Here is a 17,462-nt window from a genome sequence, read left to right on the forward strand (position 1 = left end):
GAAGAGCTGAATAACATCAGGGTACAAGGATGTCTGGGCTTTGTTTTCTATGTTTCTATAACATACATTATCATGGACTAAAAGTATCCTGCACCTGGCTAAATCTAAATTGTGGTAGGCCTCGTCTCTTATAAAAGATGAATTGGTTGGTTAGTTTCTATACATCCAGGTCCCTTAACTGTGCACAACCTTAGGTTTCAGATTTGTATTCAAAATATGATATAAACAAAGCGTAAGTTGAATGCTGATGCAAGGTTGCCTCTGTCACAAAAAGGTTTTGAGCATCTGAAAACCCTGAATTCATAGTATATTTTAGATTAATTCCAAACCTTTTGTCATTTTTGATGATCCAGGCGCTGGCCTCGGGGTCGACGGCTGCATACAGCTGCCCTTGCAGCAGGGCGGAGAAACCTCGAACACCGATGGTCACGTTGTCGGGGGTCAACCTGAACTGCACCTCCTCTTTGGTGATGCCTTCGGGCATGCGTACGCACACCGTGATGTCCTCCCCAGTCTGCTGCCAAAAGTAAATGGGATCTGAATCGGGAAAAAGAGAGAAATGCAAGGGGCAGAAGTTAATGACAGTCCTCGGCCAGCTGTCACTGAGTCGGATATGAAAACATCCGGCAACAGTGAAGGAATGGCACTGAATATTCAGTGACACTGCAGATGGGAGACGATTAAAATGAACAAATTGTCAAACCGGGGTAAAACTACAACCGAGCTGACAGTGATGCTGTTCAGTATGGAGGACTAAATGTTAAATAAATGCGGCGTTAAATAATTAATTAAATGTGTTATTAATCAATAAAAAATATGAATTTGTTATTAATTTATCAAAATACCAATTTATTTTATGTAAAAAAAAAAAAAATACAACTAGTTCACCATTTTATTAATTATTTCATGGACCGGTGTTGCACTGCTTCATGAATTTATTTTATCTGTCCGAAACAGGACCCCAGTAACAATGATCACAATACTTGAGCTTACTTCTGTCTGCTACAAATCAAGTCTTCAAACAGAAACTTGTCACATGTGTGTTGGTGGATTGAAAATGAGCTTTCACATCCCAACTTGCTTTCTTGTTAGATTTTGGAGTATAAAAAGAATAAAGAATCCATAATTGTTGAGCTGTGCAGGGCTCCACCACAAGGCTACATGCTGTTGCTGTAGGGCAGATTAGGAACAACTGTTAGGAAGCTTTTTCATTTTACTGAGAGACTTTGAGATTTTACTCCGACCTGCAGATTTCTGCTGCGAAAACAGCATCTGTAAAAGCATGACGTAAACGAGCTTATTTATCCTTTCTATACCAATATGTCGAAAGAAAAGGGAAAAAAAAGCCTCTGATCTAGGCAGATATGTGGAGCCTTATCCTTATTTTTTTTTTATCCTTATTTGTCTGCGGGTGAGCATGAGGTCTGCTCACACCTGCTAACAGAGCTCAATTAAATGTAGTGCCATGCTCCACTCGCCAGAAAAAACACGTCGGCCACTCTTGACATGGATCTGAGCCAGGTTCTGATTCATCATATTTGTTTTTAATAGGATGACTCAGTGTTGCTGTGGTAAACAGGACTTCTATCAAATTGTGGCTCTTAATTAATTGAAAAAAGAAAGAATCTCTTATGATAACAGATCACCTGTAATTATGAAATCCATTGGTTAAATGATGAGGCAGCTGGGCGTCTGGCACTCGAGCTACTCCCTTTAAAAGACAGAGTTCATAAGTCGAATGGAAAGAAGTTGCTTGTTAACCGGGAACAAATCTGTTCTCACGTCGCTCTGGAGCCAACTTTCTGTTGCCTCCGGCTCATCACCTCTTCTGGCCTGTTAGTGCCTTTCTGATCCTCCGACAAATCTGTTCATTTTGTCTTGGAGCTAAAAATAACACCTGTGGAGTGGGGGCGGCGCTGAAATGAGACACATACACCCAGCAGAGAGCGAAAGCTTTTGAATATGACCAACACTGGTGGGATCATGCGTGTGAAGAAGAAGCCAGCGGGCCATGTTTGCTAATGGCTTTCCTGGGAAACCAATGACCAGTGTCCTTCTTTAACTCTTAGTTTTGCACGGATGCCTGATAATGACTCCGAATACCAGGCACACTCAGAAATAGAAGAAACAATCTCATTCTAAATATATTTTCCACTAACACCGGCCATTGTATCTGTATGCTTATTCGAAGGTAGACTGATATGCTTTTTTTGTTCACAATACATATTTTTAAAAAAATTCTGCGCTGTCGAGTCATTTTGAAAACATGCCTTAAAACTCCCCTTTTCTCTTTGGCCTTCGATACCATGTGAGCCGTTGGCATTTTATTATACACGGCTTTTACTCATCGTTTCATATCTTTCATATTACCCATGCTTGTATCCCTTTTGAAATGGTCTTAACTTCATTTCTAATATTGTATTGCCTTCTTTTTTTTTTTTTTATCTATTCATATTGTTTCCTATTAGATCGCTTTAAGTCAGTTTCGTCAGATAGTGAATAAATGCATTACAAAGTTGGGAAGCAATTGAAAGCCGCTATATATGTGGTTTAAATGACATATACAAGTCAAAGAGACCATTTTGTCCACAGAAGAGATTTAAAAGCACTTTAGTTGACAATAGCTGTAGTTATTGTGGTTAAATGGATCACCATGTTTTTTTTTGTTGTTTTTTTACATTTGTAGTTAATCAAGAGATTGTAACCTGTAAAACAATAAAGACCTGTGTTATTTTACCATACCTGCTCCATATGTGGTAGAGTTGTGAGGACCTGAAATATGCACACTATTATTACCTTGTGTTATGAAGAGATGAGAACTTTCATTTAATTTAGTCAATTATCTCTTTTCTTCAATGTTGATATTTCTGCAAAGAAAGGCCTTGGTGATTTAATACACAAAACATCTTTGTCCTACAAGTTCTCTGGAGATGTTTTTCTATCTTTACCCGAGGGTCCTTCAGGGCTGCAATAGTGTATGATTCCATCGTCTCCCTGCTCACTGAAGTCTTTCATTGTCACCTTTTCCATTTGATAATATAACCCTCACTGGATTCTGGTGTGCTGGGGCGGGAAGACATTGGAAGCACGCAGCCTCACAGCCCTGATTTACACAATGTAAATACATTTTGCATATCTGCATCTGTTTTCCCACCAGCACGGCACACAGTCACCTCCAGCGGTCACTTTAACATTTCCTCTCTCATCACTTACAAGCTTCTTTGAAGATGCCTCCCCTCTTGACACCTTATCCACTTCTCCCTCTCTCAAAGAAGAAGAAGAAAAAAAAAAAGGCAGAGTGCCGATAAAAGGATTGGCTGAAAAGCTGCTATTATTTTTGCTTCAGCACCATCAACAAATACCCTTGCTGGTCTGGGTCACGTTGTGTACGTGTATCTGTGTGGACTTGTTTGCTTATCTATTTGTTTGGAGTTTGCGAGCATTGTCAGGCATGAAAGAAAGAAATACAACATAGATATAGATAAATAGATATAGATGGTACGGCTCAGTGGCCTTAACTCTGTTTTTTTTTTAACTCCACTTACATAATATTTGATGCTCAGAGAATGAGGCAGTTCAAAAACTCATTAAGGGTTTGGAAAAAAGATTTTCAAATTTTCTTTCATGCAAGCAAGGTAACTAATTAAATGTACCTGCCAACATCATCTCAAAGTGTGTTGATCCTGGGGCGATGCATGATAAAAACCAACTGGTGCGACTGCTGTGTTGACGTCGTCTATTCTCGCTGTGTAAAAGCTGGCATCACAACCTTTGAGTGCAACAAAACTGCAGCCTGGGAGCATTTCAATAGCGGGTCTTCACCTGCTTCCATACAAATATTCAGGGTTCAGCTTGACTGAACTCCGAATGCGGCAACAAACCAAACCTGTTGAAACCATTTTGATGCAGGTTGCGATGGCAGTTTTCCACCTCTGTGCAGTAACAGAACGGTTCCCGCCACTGTTTCAACCCCCTTCAGACATTTTATGAACTGGTGCCGAGCTCGAGGTGGAAGTGGACTCGTGGGGATATTACCAACTAGCACCATGGAAACATTAGAAATACCACGCATATTCCGAATGCCACACAGAAAGTCCTCCTAGATTTGAGTGCAAATGGCAAAAATGAGCCTGGTTTAGGACAAAATAAATTAAATCCACCCAGTATTAACTCTGTTTACTGATTCGCATCTGCAATTTCCAGTCGTGAAGCTGAAGTCCTCAACTGAAATCAATACGTGACACCGAGTTACCATTTTAAACTGACGCTGAGGAAACAAAGTTTCACTAAAGGTTTTTAGGGTTAAGAAGTGAGGAGGTCTGAACAAAAACATAAACTATATTCTGTGCATTTATCGTACTTGATAAAAAAATATATACTTTAGAAAACAAGAACAAAAAATGTTAAATGCTTAATTAATGTATAAGCCAGCTATTTAAATATAACAATTCAGAAACAGCACTTGATGTCTGCTTTACCTGCTTAAAATATAAATCAGCAACAAATGAGCTGCCTCAACACCCTGTGTACATTCCAATTGAAGGAATCGGATTCTGACTCTGGAGAGCCCAGAAATATAGCAATTAAATTGTATGAGAAATCCCAATTTATCTCCTTCAACGTCCAGATATAAACATGCGGTGGTACAATTGTAGAGCCGAGGCAGAATTAGCAACTACGAGTGAAATATTGAGAGCACAAATGTGAGCGAGCAGGCAGAAAGCAATGCTGCACAGCTACAGAGCCTAAAAATACATCTGATCCAAAGGAAAAAAAGTATTTCATCTGAGTCGCAAATAACTTTTGTGAAGAATCTGAAGTCACATTCGATTCCTTCAATTGTTCCCATAGATACGAGATGCTTCTCCAGACGAACCCGGTCATCATGCTCCGTGGACAATAAAACATCTGAAATCCATTCAAGCTTCCCGACATGGCGACACAAGAAAAACATCCAGAACTTGTTGAAAGGAATTGATTTGGGTACAGTCTTGAGAAATGATTAATCATCTTATCTCAGCTTAAAACTGCATTTTTGTTTGTTTTTTTTCATTGTGAAATTACAACACACACCTGTGTGTCTGTAATTTAACATAAAATTTGACAAAAATCCCTTTCATGTCTTTTAATCTCACCAGGCACAAGCTTTTAAACTCAAACAATCTATCATACATTTTTTAATGAGAGTATTTCAGCTTGTAGTGTATCTGTGCACAGACAACCCAACCTCGCGGAGACCCTCGGGGACCTCGCCTGGTCTGATTGGGAATATTCTACTTCCCACTTAGACGTTTCTATGACGACCACCCAACTCGTGAATTTGTGCTTTCAGCTCGCAGCTCTTAAGGATAATGAGTGAAGGGAGATATATTTCTATGCCTCAAAAAGTAAAAAAAATAAAAAAAAATAAAAACTACATGATGCAACTGCATAATGACCGGAACCACAGAAATGATGGATCGGGTGATTTGTGCCTCTGGTAGACGGCTGCAGCCTGGTCGGCGCTTGTTGTTCCACCATGTGTCTTTCTGGTCAGACTGTGCTGCTAAAAAATAAAATTACTGTCAAATTCTCCTTTAGTATTTCCTGAAGTCTGAAGGAAACAAAAAAAAAAAGTCATCAAATATGTTCAACTCTTTGGACAGATTACCAAGGTAACAGCTCCCATTGTTTAGTTCTGTATTCATAGCTTGTTCTTCAAGGTCTACCTTGCGTCTCTAGTTCTGCCTCGTTAGTGATGTGCTGCGAGGTTTGAGAGACGAGGCAGCGACTCCTTCAGGAAAACAAGCTCCGTTTGCATGGGATTGTGCAATCTCAGGGGCCTGACCTCAGTCGTTTTAATTGTCCTCTATTAGTATAGAAAACGCAGAATGTGGTGACAGTAATATCTACCTTCCCTGACGATACACTTTCCACACAGATTCACATTTACAACTCTGTCTCATTTGTCTGTCCCTCAATCAAAAAAAAAAGAAGGAAGAACTTGAGTGATGGACTTTTTTTTTTTTGCGCCATTTTTCCCCTCATGGTCAACAGTGATTATGTCCCCACCTCCTTTCAGCAGTGCTTTTTTGTCTTTTGAAGTTTTTCAGTGTTTTTGGAACGGTACAGTGGCTTGTGGAGGAAAAGTATTTATCTGCAGAAATCCGGTGCACTGACGTTCATCACATTACTGCAGTCAGCTGTTCAAAGCTGTTTTCTGAGTCACTTAATCTGTGTTGTACGGAGGAGAAATCCCAGAAGGCAGAAAGGCGATGCCGTTTCCTGGGAGATTTCCCTGCAGCCTCTTTGACCCACCTGCTTTCTCCACCTCCATGGGCTCTGGACCGGGCTGCTCCACGGGAAGGCCGTCCACGTGCGTGAAGACAAAGGGTCTCTCCGAGGCCACCATCAGCCCCTTCCCGTGAGGCTCCACGGCTGCGTAGTGAGGCACCGTCTTTCCCCTGAGGACCCTCCTCTTCCTCACCTCGTACTTCTTCTCCTGACCTGCATGCCAGGGAGCGAGAGCTGCCGTGATGAAGGCGCACAGTCGTCGTGTCCTCTATTAAACTCGGCGAGAGAGATTACGCGGTGGCATTCCATGTCAAGAAGTCCTCCACGCGGAGGGGTCGCGGTATTTTACCTTTCTCACGGTTCTTACACACAGAGCTCAAATTACTTCCACCGTGATGTTTTGCCTCGCCTGCCAGTCTGTTCCGTTTTATAATACATCGCATACGAACTCGTCAACTGCCTGCAAAAGTGTGCAGTCTGTCTCAGGTGATTTTCTTGCTATTAATTAAAACTCTTGTGCGATATGTATTTGTTGCTTTAATTACTGCAGTTTTATTTGCTCACCATTTCATTAGGAGCACAAAGCTGTACAAATACTGTAGCTCTGTTATTTTGCCTTTAATGAAGGCGTAATGATCGGCTGTCATTGGAGATATTGATTCAGCTTTACAATTATTTTCGCCCGTTACTTGCACGTCTAGTCATTATTTCAACATCTGGTCAAGAGCCAATTTGTGGAATTTCTCAATTTCTTAATGTGTTTGAGGCCATCAGTTGTGCTTTTTCCCCACACAGTGATTAGTTTTCATTTTAACCCTTTATGATAATAACTATTCTCCTATTTATTGTATCGCAATCGGCATAATAGGATTATGTTTGTCTTTTCCTATCAGATATCACACCAGACCTTCTTTATAGTTTTTTGTTATTCGCCCAGCCTGAAGCCTTTTTGACCATCTTTGCTCACTTAAGAAAAATACATTTCCTTTAACTTAAAAAAAAAAAGTCAGTTGCTTTTAGACCGCAGCGTTAATCAACATTAGGAGTCGGAAAGGAGTGTACATATTTTTTTACCTCGACATCGAGGCACAACAAATACTTTTAAGTGTTTATTCCTATTTGCAGGATTTGATTGACCGAAAACAAACAGATGAGACTTCTTTGATTGTATGCTTGCATTTGTGAAAGTGTGAATGTTTTTCAAATCATCTGTTTGGTTCAGTCTCAAAACAGTAACAACTAAAAGACGTCCAACTCGCCCACACAGGATGCAGCAGGCATCACAACCATCGTCTTCCCGCAGCACAATTTCCTACGATTGAGAAATTTGGCGTTGAGCAGTTTCTGCCTCGGATTTAACTCAAATGAAATAACAAGTAAATTAAAATATCTTCTGATGTTTTTGATGAAGACTGAAGCGCACTGTCAAAACATGTCAGTGTTTTTTGGTATTTTTGTAAACCTATGTGCCTGAAAACACAAAAGCAAAAATACATTTAATACAGTTTCCAAGGCAATTGCCACATAATTAAAAAATATATATATCTAGATGACTTGCATTGTCCACCAATATGATTTAAAAAAAGGGGGTTTATTAAAAATTCATGACGATAGTAATTGTACTCGAGTCAATGTGAAAAGTTTTACTTTTGATAATAAAGTATCAGATGAAATGTTCCTTGTGATACTTGACAGTTTTACTTGTCTGAATTTGTTTTCCAAGCCAAATTTGCATCTTAACTGACATTTATCTGACTGAATTAATAATGAATTGGGAATTGAATTGAATCAGGACCTTGAAAAGGTGAATTGATTACAAACAACCAACTACCACATTAAAGTGGCATGATTCCTCCTGATAAAGTATAAAATATGTAAAAAAATAAATCTCCTAAGATGGTAATATTAATAAGATATGACTCATGAACTACAAAATTGCATTTTAGTCGTTCATTAGTTTTGCCAATATGTAGATTTTGTGACAGAAAATAAATGATTAAGCTGCGGCGAGTAGATTTTAAAGAGCTGCAACTTTAAATCTGCCTAAATGAGGCAAGATCTCTCAAAAGGCAGCTTCTGTTTTATCGTTACCATTAGTCAGAGCAGCTCTCAACAAACGCCAGGAACTTTAATGAAGATCTATCTCGCCAATATTTGCTTCAGTGTCCCCTGATCTCATTTGGGACGTAATAATTAAGCTTTCATTATAAGAGAAGTATGACTAACACACTTACGTGATCTAATTAACGAGGACTTCAGTGGGATGAGAAGACTGTGAAAATACACTTTGTCATGTAATGACAGGCTTGAAATCCGGATCCTAATTATGTGCCGCACACTTGCCCGATCTTACTTCGCGCTCAATTAGCAAACTTACAGCAGGTCAGCGAGCCACCCACCATGTCCTGCAGTGTTGGAGACTGTGATCCACTCCAGAGACACGGAGTATCCGCTCCCTTTGGTTTCCTGCGGGTCTTTCTGGACGCGGAGCAGCAGAACCTCCATGGTGTGAACGCCGGCCTGGACATGTGAGACACTGTGGAGGATGGTGAAAGGCTCCTCCATGTCTTCAGTGAACAGAGGCTAAAAAAAAAAAAAACAGAAAACTATGAGAACATCATTATTTATCATTTTTAATTGGATGCTTTTGAGAGGAAAAAAAAAAAGTCAACTGTGTTTTCTTACATACGCTTACATACGACATTTTCTCGTCTTCATCAAAAGCTCTATCCCATAATCCAATGTGGACACTTTAAGATGTACCAGTAAAGAGTAAAGCTTTTCAGGGAAAGTTTTGTAATTAGTTACAAAAGAAGCCATTTTCCTCAAGTTAAAAAGAAAAAAAAGTAATCATCAAAAATGTAATCTGCCGTCATCAAAAAGCTGCTAAATCTCTTTAAAGCCTCTCCAGTGGCCTCTGTGAGGGACGCATTTGTCTTTATTTTGCCAGTGAAATGCTAATTCAGACTAGTCTTTCTCTATCAGTGTCTGCTTGAAGCGATGCTGAGGAGCCTGACTGGAATATGACTGCATAAATATGTGTTTTGGGAGGCGGTTTATTATTAGTATGTCTTTACAACACACACGTACGCACAGCAAACGGAGCCAAGCTGTGAGGTTTTGGCTGCGATTTCCGAGCACTGAAACTTAAATTCAGAAAGATTTTCAGCTCCACAATTGTAGGGCTCGAATCCTCATTACAAACACGACTGTTGCTCTTTCAGAGTCACACAGTGTGTTGGTTCAGAGAGGGGGGGAAACTCTCATTTGTCACCAATCCCAACTGTGTGCCTGCTAATAGGACAAAGTGCACAAAGACTCATCAGAGACTTCCTCCCTTCATGCTGCTACAGCCAATTTCCAACGGCTAGCGGAGTCTCTCCAAAACAGGAGCTGGCTCCAAAGCTTTAATTTGCATAACCTTATAATTTCATGAGCATTGTTGTCTATGACTCATACTTTTAATTGCCCCTTTGAGCTGAAGTTGTCATTTGGTGACGGGTGGCAAGGATTGTATGTATATATTTCCAATTGCTCCTGATCCACAGAGACTATAATAAGGTCCTGAATTGGCCTCCAACTGATACAATATGAGTAATATTTGGTGGTGGCAGCTAAAAAATCCTGACTTTGAAGATTGACTGGAAGAATTGTCTTAAAATTAGTCCATGTTTGCACTTTAGCGGACTGGCAACCCTTCTGATCCCAGACTGGATGAAACTGGCGTCGGTGAGGAGAAAAGCATGGAGGTGCAGACGACTTCTACACGCATCTTCCCTGTCAAACACTTACTTCCCACTTTGCGCAAGAGCCGTCTCCCCTCTTGCCGGTGCGCAGCAGGTACAGCCTCCCACTGCCGTCGGACAGGGCGGCCCAGGTCGCAGAGGGGAGGCTGAGGGAGGCGCAGAGACGGTCCTCACACCGGGTGGACTCGGTGTTTATACGGAAGACCTCTCTCGGCTTCCCCAGAGCCGTGTCCTGGATTTACATCACGGGAAACAAAGAGATATGAGTGAACGCACGCTGGTTCTGCATATTGACAATCAGAGGATTTATTAATAGCTGAAGCTGTGACAGCACTACTGATCAAGAGTGGCCAGGTTGATTGAAAATTGAGATGCAGCGGTGTTCTAGATTAGACGTTACGGGTGGCTGCTCAGCGGTCTGCACTCTCACATGTGTCTGAGTGTGCATGAGCATACAATGTCCATCTGATTACAATGTCGAGCCATGAATATTAGGTGGACTGCCTGTAGATGTGACGGTGTGGACTGGTGACCTGTGTAGGGTGGAACCTCCCTTTAGCCATCAGCTGGGACAGGCTCCACTGTTTGAAGAAAATGGAAAGGAGGATGGATTTACATGGACAGTGACAATGACTGTAAACTGAGTAATATTAATTACTATTATTATATTTTATTCAGACAAACTTTATATCTACAAACTTGTCATAGTTGTAAACCATTGTTTTCTATGCAACTTGCATAATCTGTCTAAGCAAAAATGCCTGTCATACTTTCCAAAATTAGGTTTTTCCAATTAACATAACTGATTTAAATGAAGGTAGTCCGTATATCATCACTGGTGAAGAAAAGCAGCAAATCTTTTCCTCTCATGAACAGTTTCGCTTAATCTTCTGCTTCAAAGGTGCAAAAAGACTAAAAAGAATTCAGTGCGACAATAACAACTGAAGAATTACTGTAAACGATCTAAAATGCTCATACAGCGACCAACTCAATGATCGTGACACAACAACAATCCGGACGTGATTCGCGGACGAGACTTTAATTAGACCGAAGCTTTGAATTGAAGAGATCAAGTTCACCGCCTCAGTCTCCAATGACCCCTCAGGAATTTCAGTAATTAACGCACACCATTAAGAACTCCTCATCATCAGGTTGTTACTGTTAGGACCACAGAGAGATATGCATTCCATATAAAATCCAGAGAAGAGAAAACAACACGAGGTCATCGGGGAGACGTTGAGATGCCATGTGGCCGCCCATGTGACTTCGCTTTGTGTGATTGAGACAGTCTCAGACAGTCTTGAGAGCCTTGTTAGTAATGGACCACATGAGGATCACTCATAGCATCAAGTCTTTCAAAGAGAGCAAGCAGCCGCTGCCCAGTTGTTGCCATGGAGCATTATATCAATACCTAATGTGTGATGCACCTTTGAGATCATTTTCTCCGGCAGCATCGCACCTTCAATGCCCCAAACGGAGCGGCAGCCACCTCTGCACAATGTGTCGAGCCACAAAAAGCCTGCCAGGGATGGTAATTATCATGCGATCATTGTAATTAGAATTGGAGTGACACATTTCCGTCCAGAAATGCTTAATGGCGCCACTGAAAGCCAGAGAGATCGTGTCTCAGGATTATAGTCTGATCATCATCACTCAGGCCGGTTTAGACATTAAAACAGCACAAATAAGGCCTCAATTATCTCTAATTATGGCAATGATAGCTTGGACATAAAAGAAGTCTGTTGGAAAAGGTCAGTGAGATGATTCTTCCTCATTTTAACATCTTGGTATGAGGTAACAATCGTGGATCAGAGGGGAGAGATAGATTGATAATCACTCCTGTGATTAACGACAGAGGTCATCCAAAACTTTATCCACGGCAATGAATCACACCGTCAACAGAAAATAAAAACGGAAGCTCTGACTTCTTTGACATGTATGTAATTGATCTTTTTTGGCACATAAGCATAGATTGAAAAATCATATGAGATTAATTACATTCCATTAATATGATGTTTCTGAAATTGCTTGGGTTTTTATGTTTTTTTTTTAAACAGCTGTGCATTTTTTTTCCATCTTTATATGAGCTCCTGAAAATTCATCAGGGTGCTGCTGTTCCACAAGCATTTGGCCACCACCTGCTGGTGCGTCAGTTAAAAGCAAGAAATAACCCCACTGTCACAGGCATGTTTTCACTGTGGTTTTTGACCAATACAACACCGGTGGAGGGACAGGAGTGACTAATGCACCAGGCCAGTGAAAGACTCACCAAAGTGACGGTGAGACTGAGAACACGTCCTTTGCAGTCCACAAATAAAACGCTGTCTTCATACCAGGGGTCCAAGTGCAGGTAGTTGTACATGCCGAAAGCACGCATGTGCTCCAGGGTGTACTGAGTGTCTTTTAACTTCACCTCCTCCACCGCTGCAGCCGTGAAACAAAGACAACATCAGAATGTGTTCATTAGTCGGGTGTTTTTTTATATGCATGAAAACAAAAGCTAGAATAATGTTGAGGAGACTTACATCTATTTAACATCATCGTTTAAAGTAACAATACAACATTTTAAAATGCCACAAATACAGAAATGAGTGATCATGAATGAAAAAGAAACAATATATTCCAAAACAGAGGAACAAACAAATTCTGTGTGTTGGTATGTTGTTTGGTGCTTTATTCTGTGCAGGATCGTGGGACACAGCATGCAAACTCCTTGCAGCATGCCCACAACACAATGCAACTTAAATGTCATGTCAGCTCTTTTGCAACAAAACATTATATGGTAGCTTTAACCCAAGAAATTAAAAACTTTTTTTTTTAGAAGAAATTGAGAATACAATAAATGCAGAATAACTACAAAGCAACTTCATACAATTGTAGCAGTTTACCTTATCATAATCCCGATTAAATATTTCGCATACAATATGCAAATAGGCATGTATTATTACAATAGACTCAAACAATTGCAAAATTTAGACCTGAGTAACTAATCTAAATATTTGATGGTAAAGGTTTTTTGTCTTTTGCAGTTGCAAGTCGTGCATGCATTACAAAATATGAAGTATGAACTATTGTCATGAGCAGCTGTTGTGTTATTTATGATAGAACATCTCAATTAAGTTTGATCCTTTTCTGAATGTCCCCCGGCTTGAAACGTAAGGCCGTGAACCTCACATTGAGCCACCAGGCTGCAGCTTCGTGTATCTTGGACATCATCGATCCGGGTATTTAGTTTAGTTGACAATTAGAGGTAAACTCAGAGTGCTATGAGCTAACCGGACAGTAAGCAAGTTAGTTTCTCTCACCAGCATCAAGCTCTACGTTGTACGTCGGAATGCCGTCCAGAGATAAGCGGTAACTCTCAAAGCTGGGGTCCAACAGGTCTCTGTTGACCTTTAAGGAATAATTAAAAGACGCCATGTCTCTGTTTTTGATGAGACTGCCTTCAGGTTGATGGCAGCTAAATAATCATTTGAAGGAGAAAATACACGCGTTTCCTCTTTTGTTTCAACACGGAGCGAATTACTGCGGACAACGATATTCGCAAAGGCTCATGGGAAATTTAGTTCTCAGTCCTATTCAGCTATAAAAGTAATTGTTTAACTTGTATTAAATCTCTGTTTTAACTGTGGAATAAATTTTGGTTCAGTATTTAAACGCATCTTTTTTAGCTAATAAATAAAAAGAAAAATTGTGACAAATAGTCAGGTATAGTGGATAAAAAGGCTGTTTTGTTTCGCTGTCTGTAATTTGTCATTAAATACATTTTGGAATATTGCTGAGATGCAATATTGTTTTGCTAATAATGACATTATGTAACCAATATCTGTCGGTCGGTATTGTAGGACCGAAAGACAGTTAAGATCCTGTGTTAAGTCGGAAAAACATGCCACAATTCTTATAAACAACACAACAATCTAAAAAGTGTGCTTTTGCAACTCATGGTGAAAAACAATTGTTGGCCCATCTTGTTTTAAAACTAATTATTGGAGAAATTTTTGTTTTCAATCAACATTTAACTGAATACTTATGTGAAATAATTAGATTTTATAACGTGTATTATAGAGTAATTAACCGGGGCCGGAACCAACGAGCATTGTTTTGTTGTCGACGGAATCTTTAAAGAGGGGGAACGTGTGTTCCCCAGCTGATCCATCCTGACAAAGGTAACATTAACCGGGTTGGTAAATGAATTAATCCAGTCTTCTTACGTCGATCTGTCACTGCCGCCGTTCATCTGACTTCGCCGTGTTTATGTGTTTATGTTTGTTTGTTTATGTGTGTCTGTTTGCAGGCAGATCATGAGCAAAGACTCCCAGATGAGGGCTGCAATCAACCAGAAGCTGATAGAAATGGGCGAACGGGAGCGGTAAGCCAGCCTTTCTCTGCGGCGAATTGTCGGATTGGAGATTTTTTTTTTTTTTGATCCGATCAATAAACATCACGTCACCTCGATGTGTGGCCGCAGGTTGAAGGAGTTGCTCAGGGCGAAGCTGGTGGAGTGTGGCTGGAAGGATCAGCTGAAAGCACACTGCAAAGGTACCGTGGTCGCCTCAGTGATCTGCATTATTGTCTCTGCAAAGTGCATCACGAAAAGGAAAACGACTCCTGTGTGCAGATGTGATCAGAGAAAAAGGTCTGGAGCATGTCACAGTGGAGGATCTGGTCACAGAAGTCACGCCGAAAGGCAGAGGTATGACACAAATACAATCCACGTCCCAACGCTTCACCATTAAAATGACCATACCCGAGTGTTTTCTGGATGTTACGGTGGTGTAAATATCCTGTAGCGCTTTTCAACTTCACCCTATTGCCACAAGGAGGCACAACTGTCTACAAACCAAACAAAACCCACAGTAAATCACAAAAAAACATTCATTTAGTTGTGAAATGACACCAAGTGCTTTCAAACAAACAACCGTGAGATGCAAAGCAGTCATAAAGCAACGTCAGTCAGAAAATAATCATAAAAGGATACAAAAGTATGGCAAAATACACAAATGACAACCCAGACATGCAACTCGACCACAGAGACATTTAAAGGAACTGTCCAGAAAAAAGTCACAAATGGCATTAAACAAATGCACTTGATGACATTTAATAACAAGTAGTTACAGAATGACCATATGGAGAATTAAATCAACTGAAAATGGAAAGTAACCATAAAAAATAATAAATTCACAGAAAAGACAGTAAATAAAGACAAAGGGAAATCCAACTTATGCATGTTAAAACTAAACATACAGCAATCTTAAAGACAGACAAAAAAGGGAGAAAAACTAATATAAAAAGAATATCAGATCATAAACAGGTCTAGAGTTGCTGCAGTGCAATGTAAGCCCAGAGGACCATAAATCGGTTGCAAAAGGCAACAGATTTATGCTAAATAACTACAAAGAGTGACATTATCACATGGAGATGCACAGCAACTGACATGGCAACAAAGAGACAAAATCACCATAAAGTGATGTGTGAGAACAGACACAACACTTCGAGAAAGAAATAAAAAGGATAAAAAATGTGGTAAAACATAAATTAGCATTTAAAAAATGGTCAACAGAGAGATCAAGTGTACAGAAAAAGATGTGAAAATCACATAGAAAATGTAAAAAAAAAAAAACAATAAAATCAAAGAGCAGAAAATGACCAAAGAAAGACATGGAAGCATAAATAACTAAAGTTTTATTACAGTCGGGCAAAAACGGCAAGAGCTGTAAAAAAAGACGACAGAGAAATGGAAACTAATGAAAAGTTTGAATATATTAGACGCACTTCCAGTTGTGTGTAAATAAATAATGTGATGTCCTGTTGTGTTCATTGTTTGTGTGCAGCACTTGTTCCAGACAGCGTGAAGAAAGAGCTGCTGCAGAGAATCCGAGCTTTTCTAGCTCAACATGCAACCTTGTGAACGAGCCTGTCAGGACATTTTTTCTTTATTCTTTCTTTCTCTCTTTCTTTTTTTATTCTCTGTAGAGGCACCGTTAAAATCGAATCTTAATTTTGTTCTCATTGTGAGCAATTCTGAAGTGTGTTAATTTTATTTTGTATTATGTGTTTTAATATTGATTTAAGTTTGTTATGCTGCAGTTTTTTGGAAGAAAAAAAAAAAAGCCCCAATGAAATAAAATCATGCCTATTTTGGTCACTGCTGCTTGTGTCATCTATTTAAGGCTGAACTGCAGATTTTACTCTTTTTTTTTTTTTCTTTTTTTTTTTAACAACAGACAGCGTGATGAATAATTTGTGCTCATAATAGGAAGCACCGGTGTGACCGAAAGGTCATTTTCTTACCCTCTAACATTGTGAAACACTGAACTAGTTTATGCATAAGACTGTAAGAAATATTCCCAAACACGTCACCTGAAAGTCAGCAAAGAAGATATTACATTTCTGAAAGAACACATTGAATTGTGTGGTGATGTGGAAAGTTAAATTATATGAATGTTTTTTATATTTCAGAGGTTTGAAGGTGCTTTGAAAACTGTTTTGCACAGGACAGAAGAGCCACCTCCGCACCATTGGATGACTTTGCAAAGTAAATAAGTTGAAGAAAATGCTTTTTTCTAATTGAGCGCAGTTTTCCACTCACATCAACTGAGAGATCAGTGATCTGTAGTGAAAATGACTGTACTTGCTTTTGAAGTAGCATATACACTGAAACAAACCTTTCACTTGTATGTTTTCTGCCTGCGACCTTGAAAAGGATAAAGCCAATCAGAAGACGGATGTTTTTCAGAGATCAGCAGTAATAAAACCTAAAAGTGCATTTACATACACACACAGAGTACTTGGTAACGAAACGCATCTGTTGTCTTTTCATAAATGAGGAATTATCAGATTATAATAGATCACTTCACTGTCTTCTCCAGTTGTTTCCAAATCTGTTGTGAAACATGAAGAAAACATGAGCATGAGCTCACACACTGCGGCACTTCTGCAATTTCTCTTTCTAAGAATAGTGTGTGTGTGTGTGATCACTGTTTAAACCTGCTTGGTTATCCGCCCCCCATTCAGATGAAGTAGCAGGGGTGTTTGTGGCTTTTGGGCAGATATTTGTTGTGTGGGCAGAGTGAGGGCTTGTGTGTGGGCTGTGTATCTGAAACAGTGAGTGTCTGATTTTACCAGCAGCACAGATCCAACGCTGGCCAGCCTACGGGAATGCATTACTGATCATCATAGGTTTAAGCACTTCTTCACTCAGGACTCAGGTTTAAATGGAGAAAAAAAAACCCAATTCATATGAAAATTAAATCCACAAATACAAATTTTACCATTTGACTTTGGAACACTTCCTATGAAGAAAGTGCTTTCTCTTTGAGCTTCATGTTTAGAGCTGAAACACCTTAGTTATTAGTTAATTTTGAGAGGAAATCTTAAAAATGAACTATTGAAGAACTATTAAGCAGGTATTTGAATTGAGTGGCGTTTTGCAGTTTGTTTGTT

General features: G+C 39.7%; 2 protein-coding genes across 3 annotated transcripts in view; one reads left to right on the forward strand and one right to left on the reverse strand.

Moving 5' to 3' along the window:
• nudcd1 (NudC domain containing 1) overlaps nt 1-13,468 on the reverse strand; it is a 33,680-nt gene extending 20,212 nt beyond the window's left edge. Inside the window, exons 1-6 of the mRNA XM_080516329.1 lie at nt 13,325-13,468; nt 12,289-12,443; nt 10,066-10,251; nt 8,673-8,856; nt 6,298-6,486; nt 330-537 (exon numbers count right to left, since the gene is read on the reverse strand). Coding sequence (XP_080372455.1) covers nt 330-537; nt 6,298-6,486; nt 8,673-8,856; nt 10,066-10,251; nt 12,289-12,443; nt 13,325-13,439 — 1,037 coding nt within the window. The 5' untranslated portion in view covers nt 13,440-13,468. The remainder of the gene's footprint in view (nt 1-329; nt 538-6,297; nt 6,487-8,672; nt 8,857-10,065; nt 10,252-12,288; nt 12,444-13,324) is intronic.
• A 662-nt stretch (nt 13,469-14,130) lies between these two features.
• Nucleotides 14,131-16,147, forward strand: LOC308144859 (transcription and mRNA export factor ENY2-2). 2 transcript variants are annotated; one of them, XM_080516106.1, is made up of 5 exons: nt 14,131-14,185; nt 14,314-14,388; nt 14,488-14,558; nt 14,638-14,712; nt 15,851-16,147. In XM_080516106.1, the coding sequence occupies exons 2-5, from the start codon at nt 14,321-14,323 to the stop codon at nt 15,925-15,927; spliced, it is 291 nt and encodes a 96-aa protein (XP_080372232.1). In that variant the 5' UTR covers nt 14,131-14,185; nt 14,314-14,320; the 3' UTR covers nt 15,928-16,147. The 2 variants fall into 2 exon arrangements, with proteins under 2 accessions (XP_080372232.1, XP_080372233.1); XM_080516107.1 differs by having other exon boundaries at nt 14,147-14,199.
• The last annotated feature ends 1,315 nt before the right edge of the window (nt 16,148-17,462 follow it).

Source organism: Blennius ocellaris, assembly GCF_963422515.1.
Source record: "Blennius ocellaris genome assembly, chromosome: 20".
Taxonomy (NCBI): Eukaryota; Metazoa; Chordata; class Actinopteri; order Blenniiformes; family Blenniidae; genus Blennius; species Blennius ocellaris.

What these genes read in the sequence shown, in the direction of transcription:
- LOC308144859 (XM_080516106.1), top strand. Translation starts at nt 14,321, where the DNA reads ATGAGCAAAGACTCCCAGATGAGGGCTGCAATCAACCAGAAGCTGATA. An exon ending in GCTGAAAGCACACTGCAAAG is followed by an intron (nt 14,559 to 14,637) that starts GTACCGTGGTCG and finishes TCCTGTGTGCAG; the next exon opens with ATGTGATCAGAGAAAAAGGT. An exon ending in AGTCACGCCGAAAGGCAGAG is followed by an intron (nt 14,713 to 15,850) that starts GTATGACACAAA and finishes GTTTGTGTGCAG; the next exon opens with CACTTGTTCCAGACAGCGTG.